General features: G+C 37.2%; 1 protein-coding gene across 1 annotated transcript; it reads left to right on the top strand.

The window, feature by feature from the left end:
• Window positions 1–2,202: 2,202 nt before the first annotated feature.
• PJVK (pejvakin) lies at window positions 2,203–15,372 on the top strand. Its single transcript, XM_059727245.1, has 6 exons — window positions 2,203–4,040; window positions 6,772–6,967; window positions 8,714–8,855; window positions 10,855–10,972; window positions 12,944–13,039; window positions 14,963–15,372. The coding sequence occupies exons 1-6, from the start codon at window positions 3,830–3,832 to the stop codon at window positions 15,262–15,264; spliced, it is 1,065 nt and encodes a 354-aa protein (XP_059583228.1). The 5' UTR covers window positions 2,203–3,829; the 3' UTR covers window positions 15,265–15,372.
• Window positions 15,373–17,265: the final 1,893 nt, after the last annotated feature.

Below are 17,265 nucleotides of genomic sequence, written 5' to 3'. Positions count from 1 at the left end.
ATTTAGGCAGAACATCTAGTTCTAGTTTTCAAATGAGCTTAGGCCCAAACTCACAGGCACAAGTGCCCTCAGTTGCTCAAGAGTGGGTCAATTGTAGGCATTCACACAGCAACTCTTGGTACCTAGAGAACTTTAATAAGAAAAAAATAAAATTCCTATGAAGTTTAGGTGCCAGATGGGTGGAAGTTAAGCATCTATATGTTTTTAACTTTTTTTTTTATTTAGGCAACTATAAAAACAAAACTCCAATGCAAGTGGAATACACAGGAATTACATTTTCCAAGGAATGCCTAAGTTTACTGAGGGGTGCTTCAAGTCTAGAAAGCTTGACTAGAGTTCTTGAATACTGCAGCAGACAACCCAGTGCATCTCAAGGGATATGACCACTTATGCAGTAGTTATTGTTCTGGACACTTCCCACAAGAATATATTTGGACATCTAGGTACAACCATCACATATAGAAAAAGGAGGGTCTTACTCAACAGTCTTTCCAGCATGTAGGAATCTAAAGTCTACATGTTGCTTTAGTCACCTAGGTCCCAGATTCACAAGGTATTTAGACACTTAAATCAGTGGAAGTTAGACACCTACATGCCTTTCTGAATACACGTAAATCAGTGCAAGTTAGGCTCCTAAATTACTTTATGAATCTGAGAGAAATGCAAAACTCTAAAGCTCTTGGTTCAGAGGCGGTATCTTTTATTAGATCAACTAAAAAATAGGAAAAAAATATCTTTCTTTGTAAGCTTTTGGGCACATGTGCTCTTCTTCAGGCTGAGGGGGAATCAAAGATTGTAAAAGTCCCCTTAGGTAGAAAATAAACTTAATTCTGCATAGAGGAAGCTGAAGGGTGGATGTATATTCATCTGGGTTCATGAGAGAGACATTGTGTGAGTTACTCCTTGATGTACAGATAAGGCTGTTTCTCTTCTCTGGTGGTGTCAGATATCAGAAAGGTAGGGAGGTATAGAAATCTTTCTTGTTTAGTAATGAAGCTTATAATCCAAAAATGGCTAAAATACGGTATCGTCCATGTTTCAGGGATATGTTTTGTAGCCATGTTGGTCTGAGACAAAGAGAAATACAAAATTTTTTTTGCTACTTTTTAGTTGGTATAATAAAAGGTATCACCTCTGAACCAAGAGTTTTAGAGTTTTGTGTTTCTGTCTCATGCCAACATGGCTACAAAACATTTGCCTGAAACAAGAAGGGTGTGTGTGCCTGAAAGCTTGCAAAGAAAGATAAGCTCTATCAATCTGAGCCTTTGCTAGAATTAGCCCTTAATGCAATGGATAGATATTAGAGGTGGCTGTTTTGCAGGTATATATTTATTGGTAAGGAATGGGTAAAACAAAAATATCAGAGGGTAACTTTGGTACCATTGTTTTCCAGGCATCAAGGATACTGGCTGGGACCCTCCAGTTAAATGGACATGCAGATTTATCATGTCTACAAGGCATAACAGAGCTTTAAAGAACTCATGGGCAGAATCTACTGATGTATTTACTAGGACACTTCTGTAATCACGCCCTGCCGCAGGAACGGGGACCTCAAGCAAGGACTGCTCACACATGCACATGCGCAGGCCTAGAAACATTGTGCTCATCTTGTTTTGGAAGTGAACTACATCTCCCCTGCCCCCCTCCTCCGTTTCCTAACTGGCCAGCAGCACTGTCGAAAGCTGGATGGGGTCCCCAGCACTTCTGAGGGTAAGAACAGGTGTCTGTGAGCCAAGAACGACTGGTGCCTCCCAAGACTGGGGGCGGGGGGGGGCACAATTTGTGGGCTGCAGCGGTGGTGGAGGGATGGTGATTGGTGACCGCCTGCAGAAGCTGGGGGTAGGGGGGGGGTGGCAAGCGGCAGAAGCCAGTGGCAGCAGTGGCAAGCGGTGACCATCCATAGAAGCCAACACTGACGTCAGCCAATCTCGGGGTGGGGGGCATATGCCCCCCCGCCCCCCCCGGTGTTCCCTGTATGAGTTACCTGTACTGTGAGCAGATGGGCTCTGAGCTCTTGCCCCTTGTGCCCCCTCCCCCCACAAAGGCTGCATCAGCTGCCTGAGGTAAAGTGTCACATAGGGGATCCTTCCCCTCCACCCTGTCATGTAGGGGAGAGTGCACAGGATCCCCCTGAAAACTCCCTTAGGGGAGAGAGTGAGGTACAGCACCCCCTCCACCAGGGCATAGGTGCTTCCACTCATGAAAAGACTAATACACACCACAGGCACCCACATAGGATCGTCCCCACAGATAGAGTTGTGTGGCAATAGGTCCCACGTGCACAGGTAGAAGACCCCTCCCTGGGGAGAGGGCTTCCCAAGGTGATCCACATACCAACACGTTCCCCTCCTTGGGGAGGGCACTGTAAGGGAGGGAGATCCTGCCTGTGGGATGGATCCAGCCCACCTAGTCTAGTAGGCTACCAGCAGTGAGGGATTGCGGGGTATGACCTGCTGCAGAATTCAGGGCTCCTAAGCAGGAAGGGGTGAGCAGGGGCTGCCAGACCGACACCACCTACCCCAGATCCACCTCAGCTGCTACTGGCCCAACAGATCTAGCCTGTACTGAGGGCTGATCCTGACCTGCAACCTGGTGTGAGCTTGCTACCCTTGTTGTGTGGCAGTTGCATGCACACAAGACTCCCTTTGGGAGAGAGTAATGTACAGCAATTCCATTCTTACATACCACACATGCAGACACGCACAGAACTAGCTCTTGTGGGTAGAGCCATGTACAGTATCTTCCTTTGTACACAAATGCCCCCCGTCCCCACCTTGGGAGAAAAGTGTTGTATGATAAAGATAATGCCCCAGACAGACAATAAAATGTTATGTCCCACTCTGCAGAAACACTGAGCTACTAGCAAATCCTCCCCTCCCTCCACACACATTTCTAGGAAAATGTGTCAAAATAAGGCAAAATACCCAGAAATATCAAAATGCTCCAAATACATGCAATAAAACACACACACTGAGGCAGAGATAAAATACTTTGCAATATCCTTTCCCTTTAAGAACAGAAAATAATATACATACTGGAACCTCCCCCTCCAAATGCACATGCCTAGCAAGGAAGTCTGTAAATTCCAGTAAAGTATCCCTGGCAAAACCATTATATACAAAACAAAATCTCTCTTCCTCACCCCAAGAAAGAGGTCACACACAGTAAAAGCCCCACAGCTGTAGGTAAAGTCTCATCTATACTTCAGCAAAGGAAGGTTTGAAGGACCAAGAGAACATTTTATTCTGTCTGGGCTGAGTTCTGTACCCATCTATTATGCAACTACTACTGAAAGGAAATACTCCCTTAGATGAGATAACAGCCTTCATGGCTCTGTAACTCAGGAGGCCTGCTGAGATGAATTTAGATTGCACAGCCTGTTTTTGGTAAGCACTTCAGACTCACACTGTATGGCAGGCACAAACAGTCAATATGTCATTATCATTGCAAACCCAAGAAAAAGAATTCAGAAGCGTCTTTTTACTTGAAAGTTATCATGATTTTCAAATAATAGTTGTCAGCTACTAAAGAAAAGGCAATCATTTCCCTATCAGTTTACACAGTTAATATATTATTCAGTATACTGGATTAGATGACATAATTGAAGGAAGTTGAGAGAGTTCTTGAACAATACACTGGAAGCTGGCTTGTTAAGCCATTATTGATTCTCTTCTCCAAGTAAAGCATACCTAGCTTTACAACAAAGTTTAACATTAGGTTTAGCCGCAGGCTAATTAATTTACAATATCATTACAAAAGGATTTTAACATGGGTATGAGATCTGGAAATTGCAGGTGATACAGTGCTTTTTTATTACTGCTACCATAATATGTTTGCTGCTGCTACCAAAAATTTTGTTAAGCAGGTTGATGATGGAGGGAGATTAATTCCTGTTCCCAGTCTCAGTGAAGCTGACAAATACCAACCTTTGAGCCTTGTTATTAAGAAGAGAACGTGTTTTCTTTCAAAAAAATCTAAATTTGCTTCAACGCCTTTCACCTTAAAAGACATTCTTCAGGGAGAGAGAGAAATTTCTTCAGGTACGTTTTCTGTCCTCCTTTAAATCCTATAAAATAATATTTTGCAGTACATGTAGAACTATAGTAATATGTGGAAATCATAAATAACATGAGGCTGTATTGGTATATTTACCAGACAATTGCCTTAATGAGTTATGTAATAAACTCATGGACTGGAGGAGTAAATTATAAACATTGTTGGACTTTAATAAAAAGTTAAAGCTGAACTTCTATGATTACTAGGTGTCTAAAGGAAGGCACCACAGTCAGCCCAATGAAATGGACTAAATATCTAAAGTTTCCAAAAATGAGTTTAAAACTCCATTTAATGTATTAATAAAATTAAAGTGTAATTTAACCTTACGTTTGTTTACAAAGTATGATTACAGAAGAGTCCCCACAAATACATTAATATATCTTGTCTATGACTTACCTAAAGTTCCATTATTCCTTATAGACTTTATAAATACACATATTCAGTAGTATTTACTAGTGACAAAAAATACTAGCCTCAATCCTACAGTTGGTTTATATGAATGAATGCTTGTATTGCCTCAGTTAGTAGAGCTCAGCACAGGGGCAAGAACTTACCAATACTGATCTGATTAAATCCTTTTTATATAAGATCTTATAAAATTATAATTCATTTCTTTTTATTCATTTTTATTTTTCATTAATTTTATGCAGACATTTAAGAAGTGTAATTGCTTCTAGATATAAAGTTTAATAAGTCTTAAGGAGACACTGTCATAGCACGTATACATTTTGACTATAGTGCCTATATTCTCCCTCATAGAGCCACATAACTAACAGCTATCTATAGTGTTGCTTTATATTCTAAAATAAAAAAGTCAAATCAATTTTAGAACCTTAGCCTTAATAAACAACCTAGTAAGACAACCAATGAATTCACATGCAAGGGGAAATAGCTATAGGAAAAAAATTATATTTCAGGATTACAAGGAAAATTGACAGAAAAATAAGTGTTAAATCCTTATACTGATGAGTAATATATTCATCAGTACACTGATAAATCCTTATACTGATGAGAAAGTCAGTTGGATTATTTGTATGAGTTAAAGTTGCAAAAGACTTGTAAGCCTTTGAAAAAATTGAGGACACTTGGATACTTTTTAAAGTAAGGGTGAGATGTCATGAAAAGAATTTACTTTGATTTATATTAAGAATTTTAAAATTTGTTTTCTAATTTTGTTTGACAAAGATGTATTTTTGATGACAGATATATGTATTGATGACTGATATGTATGGGTACAATCCATTTAGCCTTATGAGAACACATATAAAACATTTTATAGAAAATTTAACTGAAAGATTTGATCTCGATAACCTTAAAATGTCACTCTATCTGGTAGACTACAAGGTTTTAATTAACAGATATATAGATTTAACCCCAGACCCTCAAAGGCTTTTAGATGCCTCACTTATCTCACTCATTTGAGATTCTGGGCCTTAGGCATAAAATTTTGATCTTAGTAGGTTCTTTTTTTCCCAGTCAGTCTATCAGAAAAAATACCTTATATATAACTAGGAAAATATTACTTAAAAATACTTATTGGGGATAGAAAATAAAGGAAATTCCCTACTTTATTGTAAGATCCATGTTTATGCAAAATTTCAAGGAAGTTAGACTTGGTTTGCTTTATAGTTTGCTACTTTTTCAAAAATGGATCAAGTGGATTCTAACTTCTATCAAGTGACAAGGGCCAGGAAGCACATATGGTATGTTACCATCAGTTCTTTGTATTACAAATTCAACTCTATTGCTGCTACTGAAAAATTCAGAACTTATTAGAATAAATTTTACTTTGGATAGTATTACATGGGACTTCACAGCAACTAAGATAGTGCAAAAATTACAACGGGAAAAAACTATCATGAGCCTCCATGAAAAACGCTATGAGGAGGGCAACATATTCTGTAGATATAGCACTAGGTTAAGTGTATAGAGACTAGGTTTTGTTTTTGGGTTAGACATTGACATATCGTGTGAATTTGAACAAGTCACTTCCTTTGTACTTAAAGTTCTCCCTTTACAAATGCAGATGAGACATAATCTTCAATTCAATAAAGTACTGTTACATTTATGGATAAAAATAGATGATAATATAATCATGGGCAACTGGTGCCTCCTGAGTCAGGAGGGCACTTGTCCCCACAGCAGCCAGTAAGCGACGGGGAAGGGGTCCCCCTGTAGTTGATTGTGCTGACCGGGGGAAGGTGTTCTCGTGGCCAATTATGCTGACCTGGAAGTGCCAGGGGCATGCCCAGAAATGCCAGGGGTGCTTCTCCTGGCACCCCACTCCCTGGCTGGCGCTCTCGGGGAGGGGGGCAGCACTCCCACCTGCCCCCTCTGCCCATCACCTAAGCGGGGAACGCTCACTTTCAGGGGGTGCACCAGTGCTCTCAGGGGGTGCATGTGCACCCCCCTACATGTCGTCACTGAAAATAATCATTATTGATTAGCTTCCTCTATTTGTTTGTATTTCATTGCAAAGGAATTAATGTCAGTACTTGGTATTGTGAGAGTGATGCACCCTGTTCTTTCATTTAATTTTGTTTTGATAAAACTAGTGACTGTCAAACTCCCTTATATTACTGACATAATTCTCATCCATTTGGTGCCTGCATATTTAGATATTATTCTGTTTATAACCTGAGGATTTCTACTTTATCATATTGTACCTGGACATGAAAGTGTTTTCCAAACCAGAAAATATCCTCTTTTCCTCAGGTGTTTCATCCTATCAGTTGTTGAACTATGAGGACAAATCAGATCTTTCTCTGAATGGTAAACGAGGAAATCAGATAATGAATGATGTCGGGGTCAATATTGATGGATCAGATTCTGTTGCAGTTAAAGCTTCATTTGGCATAGTGACCAAACATGAGGTTGAAGTACCAACTTTGCTTAAAGAACTTACGACTAGGTTAGTAGTACTTTTTTATATACTTAGCCTATCTGACTCTATAATTAGATTACAGGAAATTTCATTGCAGTCTTGTTTCATATTCCATTAATATAATAGTATGCTTTTTATTGAAGAAGTTAAAGAAAAAAAATTGCTATCAGACCCTTAATAAATGCTTGGATTATAAGGTCAGAAGGGACCACTATGATCAGCAGTTCTAACCATCTACATAGCACAAATGTCGGGACTTTCCTGAATCAATCCCTGTTTGAATTAATATATATCTTTAGGCAAATATCCAATATTGATTTTAAAATGTCCAGTGATCAAGAATCTGGCACAAACATTGATAATTTATTCCATTTACTATCACTGTTAAACATTGGCACTTTATTTTGAACAGACTCATATAGCTTCTGATTCCAGTCAGAAGCTATACAAGCTTCTGGATCTTGTTACATTTTTATTTGTTAGATCAGCCATATGCTACCAAAGATCATTTCTTTATGTAGATATTTATGGAATGTAATCAAATCTCCCCCTTAACCTTCACTTTGATAAGCTAAATACATTAACTCCTTCAGTATTTTACTATGAAGAATGTTTCTAATCACTCTTAAGGTTCTTCTCTGAATCCCCTCCAATTTTTCATCATCCTTCTTTAATTGTGGATGCTGGAACTGACTGCACTGTTCATAAAATTGGGGCACCAGTGCCAAACACAGAAGTAATATATCCTCTCTGCTCTCAATTTATATTCCTCTGTTTATACAACCAAGGATTGTATTAACTCTTTTGGCCATAGCTTCCCATTGGAAGCTCACGGTCAACTGATTATCCACCTTGAAAGTTGTCTTTCTAGAATTACTGCTTTCCAGGATGGAGTCCTTGCATCCTGTAAGTATGGCTTGCATTCTTGTTCCTAGACATGTGACTTCCTAGACATGTGACATTTGGCCATAGTAAAATGGAAATGGTTTGCATGACCTACTTTCCCAAGCAATTTAGATCCCTCAATATCAGTGGTCTGTCCTGCTCAGTATTTACTGCTCCTTAAATTTATGTACATTTTATCAATAATTATTTTTTCCAGTTTAGTAATACAAGTTTAAAAACCTTAGGGCTAATAACCAAATCTTGCAAGACTCACTAGAAACATATGTATTTGATGATCATTTCCCGTTTATACTTCTGTTTTGAGATCTATCCGTTATGCAGTTTTTACTAATTTAACATGTACCATATTTATTTTGCATAATTCTAGTTTCATAATCAAAATACTGTGTGGTATCAGATCAAATACCTTTCAGAAGTCTTAGTATACTGTATTAATAATATTTTCATTACCAATCAAGCATGTAATCTGTTCAAAACAGTTATCGTATTAGATCTGTTTTCCATAAATTCATGTTGATTGATATTAATTACAATACTCTTCTTTAATTCTTTATTAAGAGTCCTATATCAGGAGTTCCATTATTTTGCCCATGGTTAAGGTCAAAGTGACAGGTGTACAACTCCTTGAGTTATTTGTTTTAGCCTTTTTTTAGTATTGACATACTTGCTATCTTTCTTCCATTTCAATTGAAAATTCCTAGTCTTCCAAGACTTACTGAAAATCAACACTCACATTCCAGAGACCTCCTCACTTAGCATTTTTTAAACTGTACAGTGCAAGTTATTCAGATCTAGTTTATAATGTCTGATTTTATTAGATGTTGTTTAATTTGCTGATTATGTATGGATTCTTTCTGTTTATTTTAGAAAAATTAACTTTGATCATTGCCTCGTCCGTCAGGCAAGACAAAGTAGGAAGGAAGTTCTGTGTGTGGTAATGGAAAGTATTAGAACAACACGGCAATGCTCATTATCTGTCCATGCTGGAATGCGTGGGGAAACAATGAGGGTAAATATGTTTGACAGATGTATCTCACTAAAGAGAATACAGTAGAATTCTTTTTGTAGTTGTTTGTTGCCAGATTTTTACTGAGTTTACACTGGTATAAACCCAGAGCAATTTTAATAGAAGTCATTGGAGTTGCATTGATGTAAATGATATGGTCCTCTGTTTCTTCTGGGGGGTTTTGGGTTTTTTTTTTTTGTGGAGTGTAATTACTACAACGCTGTTAGGATCTTTGAGTGTCATTCTGGCCTTATGAAGAGCAAAACTCCCATTAACTTTAATACTGTCAGGATTTTAGCTCTGTTCAATTAGTATTGGCTTTGTACCACAATTATATCATCTGTATAAAAATATGAATGTGGTCTTCAATTAGAAAACATGCTTCCAAGTCAGATTCTGTATGAGAGAAGAGGACAGATCACTAAAAATGAAAGGAAGGAAGGAGACATGATGGTGGTGCTGGCAAGGGCCATGGTGATCTGTTCTGAGTTGTTGGAACCATTTGCTCCTAACCCATCTACACTGCTAATAGTTCATCTCTGATGCACCTGAGTGTGAGTGAGTGGGTAGGGCTTATTTTGTCAGTATCAAACTCAGGATATGGAAGGAAGCCATATAGACATAGCCTAAGTTAAGTCTAACCAAATCCGATATTTGTCCCAGAAATATTCCTTAGAAATTACTTGGTAGCCATTCATAATGAACACAGTAAGTCACCTTTACTTGTGTAGTCCCCATTGCTGGTTAATTAGGCCTGAATATAAATGTAAATGCTATTTCTCATTAAAAGGGAGCCTACTATAATGCTATAGAATAGGAAATACAGTCTGTAACACTATCATCAACAAAAAGCAAAGCAAATTCACTAAGAAAGATGGCACATTTGGGCTCAAGATCAGCACACTGAGTTTGAGGGTTCAGGGAGTAGGAACCACAGTGCTGGGGTCCTATTAAGGCATAAAAATTAGAGTTGAAAAGGTAGGAAGAAAAGAGATTTAGAAGTAGGTGGTGTATTACTGTCTTTCTGGAGAAAGGAGGTGGGAAATACCACAGCTTTGCATTTGAAAAAACATGTTATCAGAAGCCAGCCCTGGGATCATTTTTAAATGGAATGTTGTTTCCACACATCCCTATGCTCTTGTAAATGTTAAACCTCTTTTGAAAACTTAAAAGAGCTATTTTTGAATGCCAAAGGAAGGTGAAAGTACCCCCATTGTCTCTGTATGCTGGGAGCAGGGCTGAGCTGATACAGCCCAGCCCTGCTCCTAGCACTATTTTCAGAAAGTGAGGGGGTGAAGGGAGTAGAGGGAGCTAATTTTGAGGGTTGCCCAGATGGTGCTGGAGGATGGGGCGGGTGGATTGGAGCCCCCTTGAGTTGGGGAGCTCCAATCCACTTATCCCCCAACTCCAGCACAGGCTGAGGAAACCCCAGAACGGACCTCCCTCCCTTGCCTTCTTCCCCTCCCTCCCTGAAAAAGCACCAAGGACAGGGGGTGGGGTGGGGGGTGGAGCTAGAGGAAGACGCTTCAGAGACGTAGTCTCTCTCCCTGGATCAGCTCCAAATTGGAGCAGGATCCCTCACCCTCCTGACCTAACAGCTAATGTCTGTTGTGTCAGGAGGATCTGTCTAACTCATGGCATTTTCTGTCAACTGCCATGAGTTAGACTGGGGAGTTGAATATTTTGGATTGCTCATCCAAATCGAAATGAACCAATAATCCTTCGAGATTTGATAATCACTAATGTTTATGTATCAGGCACAAAACCTATGTTTCTATGCCCAGATTGGAAATTAGCTTGTTTTCTCTTCATCAAACAGTAGTGAAGTGTAGAACAGAAAGGATTCCATTAGTATACTGATCAGCATTGATAAAATTTCTTTAGAGATTGAACTTGATCTTGTTTCAAAAAAGTTTCTGCTGCTGAATTTTTTTCATATAGTTGTAATATAATCTCAGTTTAAAATATTTTTCTTTTAATATATTTCTTTTTTTAATCTTAGTTTCACATTATCGAAGACCAGAATTATAAAGTACGGGACAAAGCTATCGTTTTTCCAGCACACACAACCATTGCATTTAGTGTATTTGAACTTTATATTCATTTGGATGGTAATTTTGGTAAGTGGCCTGTATTATAATTATTACTATTAGCTATAGATGTTAGACTTTCAAACAGTTCTTGCTCTGAGAGTTGGCATACCCAAGCCTCAATCCCATAAATGTTTATGCACATGCTGATTGATGTCATAAGGCCTAGTTCCAAAACAATTTTTTTCTAAAATACATGCAAAAAGTATTGGAGTTTGATTTATTTTGTAAAAGATTTCACAAAATTAACTAAGATGTGCATTTTAAATGTAAGCTTAAAAATATTAAAACAATATTTTAATGGTTACATACAGCAGATACTTCCATATGTCAACATATAATTTTTCAGGTTTGTCTAGGCATCTCAGGGTCATCTGATCCACTTCTGCATAAAAGAAGAACGTGGTGCCCCCACCAACAAAACAAAACAGAACAGAACAGAACTTCTAAACAAACAATGGTTTTCCAGCCTGGGACTTTCATTTTAATTAGCACCAAAACAATTAAAAATAGTCTCATGAATCACGGTTATGTATAGGACAGGATAGGTTGGGGCAACAATTATTGTTAGAGGCAAATGATTAAAAATTGTAACAAAATAAACAAAACATTTACTCAACACAAATAAAGAAAATTAATGCACATAGCTATAACTTTCCATCTATAGAAAAGTTAAAATGTCTGTTTCCTTTATTTTCCAGTGCTCTGTATTTCAGCCTAGGACTATAGTTAGGTGGGAACCATTCTGTCAGTCAGGATGCTTTGAAAACTACCTGCAATTCAGTTTTAGGGCTTGTTCCTGTGCTTAGTAAAGTCAGTTGCAAAACTTCAGTTCATTTCATATTTGCAGGCATAGGTTTTTAAGGCCAGATCCATAAAGGTATTTTGAAACTTAAGTTCTAATGATTTGGATATCTAAATACCTTTTTAAATCAGAGCATTAGTGAGCACATTTTGTTTAGACTGTCTTTAAAACACGAAATAAAAGAGAAGAGAGAAACTCACTGAGGTAATGTTTATTTCAGTATATTCATGTACTACTATTCACTTGTTACAGAAGTTCTTTGCAATACCTTAGACATAAATTCTGTAATGGAAGCCCTCTAAATTTTGAAGCCCATTGATTCTGATTTATGTGGCATATTTGTATTTCTGTTATGACTAAGTACATTCAAAACTAGGTATAATTATTGAATTAAAAATTAAAAGAAGTAATGCAACCAGTACAGTATTATTGGATATTCATTTTGGTATCAAGTACAATGTAAATCTCAGTTTTGGAATGCCTATCAACTTGATTTGTAACTGTACATAAATGTACTAGCATCGATGATTTTTTTTTTTTTTTTTTTTTTTTTGCTAAAATGATCACCAGTCAACAATGTTGATTTATATTTTCATCATTAAGGAGCAGAGATAGTCTTCAACTCAGATGATTGAGAGCTGGTAGCATGATACTTTAAAGTGACTGGTAAATCCAGTAAAATGCATATCAGTTTGCTTAGTTTTTACTACAGCTATTTTTGCTAGAAACTTTATTTATTTATACTTTAAAAGCTCACTTGTGTATGAATTTCCATTTTTAGTTGCAAATGGGACTGTGGCTTTATTCCTTCTTCAAATGTAAAGCAGTCCATTAATGGGATACTGACTACCCAGCCCTTTAATTTGGAAATTCCGAACCCAAAGGTCATTCTAAACCATTAAAAAATAATAAAATAAATAGTTACCACTTTACTCCAATAATTACCACTTTACTGGGTCTATTTGTTGCATCTCATTTAATATACTAGCATTTGTACATGTTTGCTTTACATTAGCATTTCTAACAGTTAAAGCCAAGCAGAATGTCCAGTAGAAAAGCTGAATTTAATCTTAAGCATTTTGTTAGCTTTATAATACCTGTTGTAAAGTAAAGAAGATTTTGTACTGTGCTTTGAAATAGAATACTTTTGAATTTCATCCTTCCAAAAAGTCTTTTTTTTTTATATATATATACAGAATTTTGTGTCACTCCAGTTTCCAAAGGCGGATTTGAAAAAGAGCAATCTGGATCATTTTCAATGAGCAAATTAAGGAGTAATCTGTTCCGTCGAAGTATGATGTTTTTGTTCAAGTTCGCTAATTAATATATTAAGTGCATGTTTTGGGGTTTGGGATTTTGGGGGGGGGGCGGGGGTTGGCTTAGTGTGCAAGTTCAAGAACTCAAAATACCTAAGCAAAAAATAATTTAAACTTAAAATATGCACTAAGATAAAAGTCTATTAAAATAATTGCAAAAATCTTAAGCTATAAATTGAAACAATTTGGTTTAAAATAATTATACCTTTAAGAAACATTAGTAATATTATCATGAAAACCATCATTAAGTATTAAAATATATATGTGTATGTATGTGTGTGTGTGTGTGTATATATAAACTAATATTATACAATGGCAACATTTTAGTTTGTTAACCTATTTATATTTTTACAACTTACAGACAGTATTGTTATCAAACCTCCAAGGATGATATATAAAATGAGCTTGTAAATATAAACTATTTATCAATTAAATATACTAAAACATGTTTTGGAAGAAGCAATCCTGAATTGATAAGGAAATGTTGTATCCATGGTTGTAGATTTTCTCTCTCCAACGATATGAAACCAAAATTTTAACAAGCAGTACAGTTGATACAATCAAAGACTTCACATTCTCCATCCTAAGTAGTTAGATTTACTTCAGTACTATCCAGTACAGGCAGTCCTCAATTTATGGTGCTTTGACTTACGGCGATTCCCACTTGCGGTACTCCACCATTTACACTCATATTATTACTTAGGGCGCTGGATCTTCACACATATGACACTACAGGGATATTTACAATGAGAAAAAGAGGGCAGCAAAACGAACATCCCTGGATCAGTTTCTCAAAAAGCCATCAAGTGGCCCCAAGTCTCCCCAAAGAAGCCCTTCTGAATTCCATGACCCTGATGGTGATTCACCTTCTGATTAAATAAAATTCTGTGATTAGTTACTGTATTGCCCTGTTTAATAGATTTATATACAGTACACTTTAGAAAGCTTTGTACTGCATAATGTATATCATTTATAGTTGACTAAATAGTTGATTTAAATATGGTGTTTATAGTCATTTCTATAAAAAGTTGGGCATCAGGCCCTTGTTCAGGAACATAACCCCCTACTAGAACATCGTTTCTATGGGAAAATCAGATTCGACTCGTTTCAACTTCCAGCACCTTTTCCCAGGAATGTAACCTGCTGTAAGTGCGAGGACTGCCTGTAAGGGTAAATAAAGTCACTTGGAACACTGCCATTTGCTTAAGTGAGTAGAGGTTCAGGCCACATTTTTCTCATTCTAAGTATGGGGGAACCTACAAGTGCAAGGGTAAATGTAAATGTGGTGGTGCAGTAATAACTGTTTCTAATGGTGGCCTTTGCAGAGGTGGCTTTATTGTCTCCTCTTTGATCACAGGGGTTTCTTGGGGACAAGCTAAATGTAGTGCAAATTAAAAAGGCCTCTGTTGCTCTGATCAGCTGTGGGAAATAGCAGCCTCTAAGGTGTAGTGATCACTGGGTTCAATACAGGCGCACATGAACGAAAACAAAAAACTAAGTGTTATTTGTGGAGCAGCAGGCAAGCCTCTCTAGTCTTTTAGTCTCTCTAACTAGTTTAGCTGAAGGACCATCTGTCTCCCAATTCCCAACCTCTGTAATCTAAGTAAGGGAGTATTTCCAAACTTTTGTAAGAAATTACACTTTGCAAGAATGTGATTTCAACAGTAATAAAATAAGCCTCCTGCAGATCATACCTCAGGAATTTCTGATGGGAAAAATAATTGATGAAAAAAGAGATGCATAGGAATGTCAAATGTGAGCTGAAAATGGAAAGCCATTTACTTCCTTGAAATTGGTTTCTCAAATGTGGTTTCATGGTCCAGTTATTTCATGGTGTGGCATAGAGAGTTCGTAACATGCAGACAAGTCACTGGTATTTTTGTGTGCATTCTTTTTCAGATAAGTGGGTATTGGAGACTGTTGCTAACTCAGATGATTACTTGGAGGAGCTTTTAACAGATTATTATGAAAAAGCTGCAAGCATGACTGATGTCTCTACAAGCTATCTCAGAGAAGGGTCTCATATCCGAGTGAATTTACTTAATAACAACATCCCAAAAGGTCCATGTGTCCTTTGTGGCATGGGTCACTCTAAAAGGGAGACAGTCTATGGATGTCTCGAGTGTTCTTTTCATGGACAAAAGTATGTACGACTGCATGCTGTGCCCTGCTTTGACCTCTGGCACAGAAGGGTGAGATAAATTATCTGTGACAGTGCCTATTGTTATAGACTTAGGTATAACTGTGCCACAAACTTTCCAAAAGTGACTTAGTAAAGCATTAAAAGTGCAAAATGTTTTAGTATACTACTTTCTATTTTCAAGTGATGTTTTATTTTACACATACAGCTAATTATATTAATTAGTTTAGCACGTAGGTTTGTTTTTTTTTTTAAATATCACTGCTTTTCATTTTCCTAGCACTTTCTCATTTCATCATCCATGGTAACTAGTCCATGTACTTTTAAACTGAATCGGAAAATAGCAATTTTTAGCTTCTTATATTTTGAAATGGACTTACAAAATTTGCTCTTCTTTGTAAAGATATTTTCTTAACTACATCAGGGTATGATGGTAAAATGAGAAAATCTGTTAAATATTTAGTGTTGTCATAAATGTTTAATCGAAGTATCAGATTAAAAACACATTGGAGGTTAGCTCAGTTTAAGGTTTCTTTTATAAAGGAGAAAACTGAAAAGGATCATAGCTGAGGATATGGGTTTCATATCAGGATGTGATTACCATATGTCTTTATTCTGACTATATTAACTCTGACAACCAGCTAGCGCACATTTTGCATAACTTGGATAACTTGCATCTGCTTTATTCTGAGTTAGACTGGCTATTGACTTGAATGTTTTTGATGTATGCAGGTAAAAATAATGTAGCGATAATTTATATCACTAACAATAATGTATCACATCAATCCTTTTAGATTTCATGTCTGAAGTTCTGTTACCTAGAATAGGAATTTGGCAGCATTTTCTGTGGGGGATACTGGAATGACTCAGCCTGGATCAGAGAAAGGCAGGCATTAGGACCCAGCTGTTGCTGCTACTTCTCTCTGCTGAGCTGTTCAGTGTGGCATGATGAAAGCCCCTTCCACCAGAATCTGTGCTGCTTGACTGCAGCCAGGTAAAGGCATAGCCCCCTCCACTGGAGGCGCAGGTAGCTGACTGTAGTGTGCAAGAGGGAGAGCCCCTGCCACCAAATGCTGCCAAAATCAGTTCTGCAGGCCACAGGTTGCTGACTCCTGACCTAGAGAGCCTAACATCACAACTTACAGTAGTTTGCATTATTGGGAGTACATACACTAGAGGGCACTGCAGAGTGTAATTCAGAACACTGGGAACTGGCACTGCTGTCCAGAATAGCTGTCAAAAGTGTTTATGTCTCTCTTAATGTCATTATAAATTAAGTGGGAGATTAAAATTTTTATTCCTGCTTCCCTTGAAAAAAAGGTGTGGTAGGTTTTCTGTTTCTTGCTAGCCCTACCAGTTTTGGTTGAAGCTTTAAATTTCATATTTTACCTAAAGCAGTGTTTTTCAAACTTTTTTTTCATTTGTGGATCCCTAAAAAATTTTGAATGGAGGGGTGGACCTCTCTAAGTTTCTAAATGTGGGTATTCACATACTTTCAATTGAACGTAATTCTCTTTGGCAGACCCTTTAAACATAGCCTGCAAGCCTCTGGGGGTCCACAGACCACAGGTTGAAAACCATTACACAGTCAAATAAACAGCAATGTCTTTTTCTTTATAAATGAAAGGAAAAAATATTTGTTTTGCTGATAATGAAAAACAAGAGTTAGAATATTTGAATTTATGACTTGCATAGCAACCATAACTGTTACTACACTACACTTTTCCAGTGTAAGAGAAGCAAGAATCAGGTTCACGGAGTTAATTATGTTTATATTAAATAATATAATACTCCCACTCCCTCTGTATTGCACAACAAATTAGAAAAGTAGATGTCTGCTTTGAGGTACTGAACCTTAGTTCATTTTGCAATTTAATGTATTTTAAAAAGTGTAAAGAATGATCCACTCATTTTGTTAAAAATTGAATTTTCACTTACTGTTAACAGTATACTTTAAATATGTACAATTATGTTTACATTGTATAAGTTATTGTAAATTGTTTTAAAAAATCTTTGTGCATTCATAGAATTCTAGTGACAGTGTCAATTTTAATGTTTTGAT

Source organism: Alligator mississippiensis, chromosome 4, assembly GCF_030867095.1.
Source record: "Alligator mississippiensis isolate rAllMis1 chromosome 4, rAllMis1, whole genome shotgun sequence".
In the NCBI taxonomy this organism is placed as follows: Eukaryota; Metazoa; Chordata; order Crocodylia; family Alligatoridae; genus Alligator; species Alligator mississippiensis.
The sequence above is the reverse complement of the archived record's forward strand: the minus strand, read 5'-3'. Positions and strand labels throughout refer to the sequence as shown.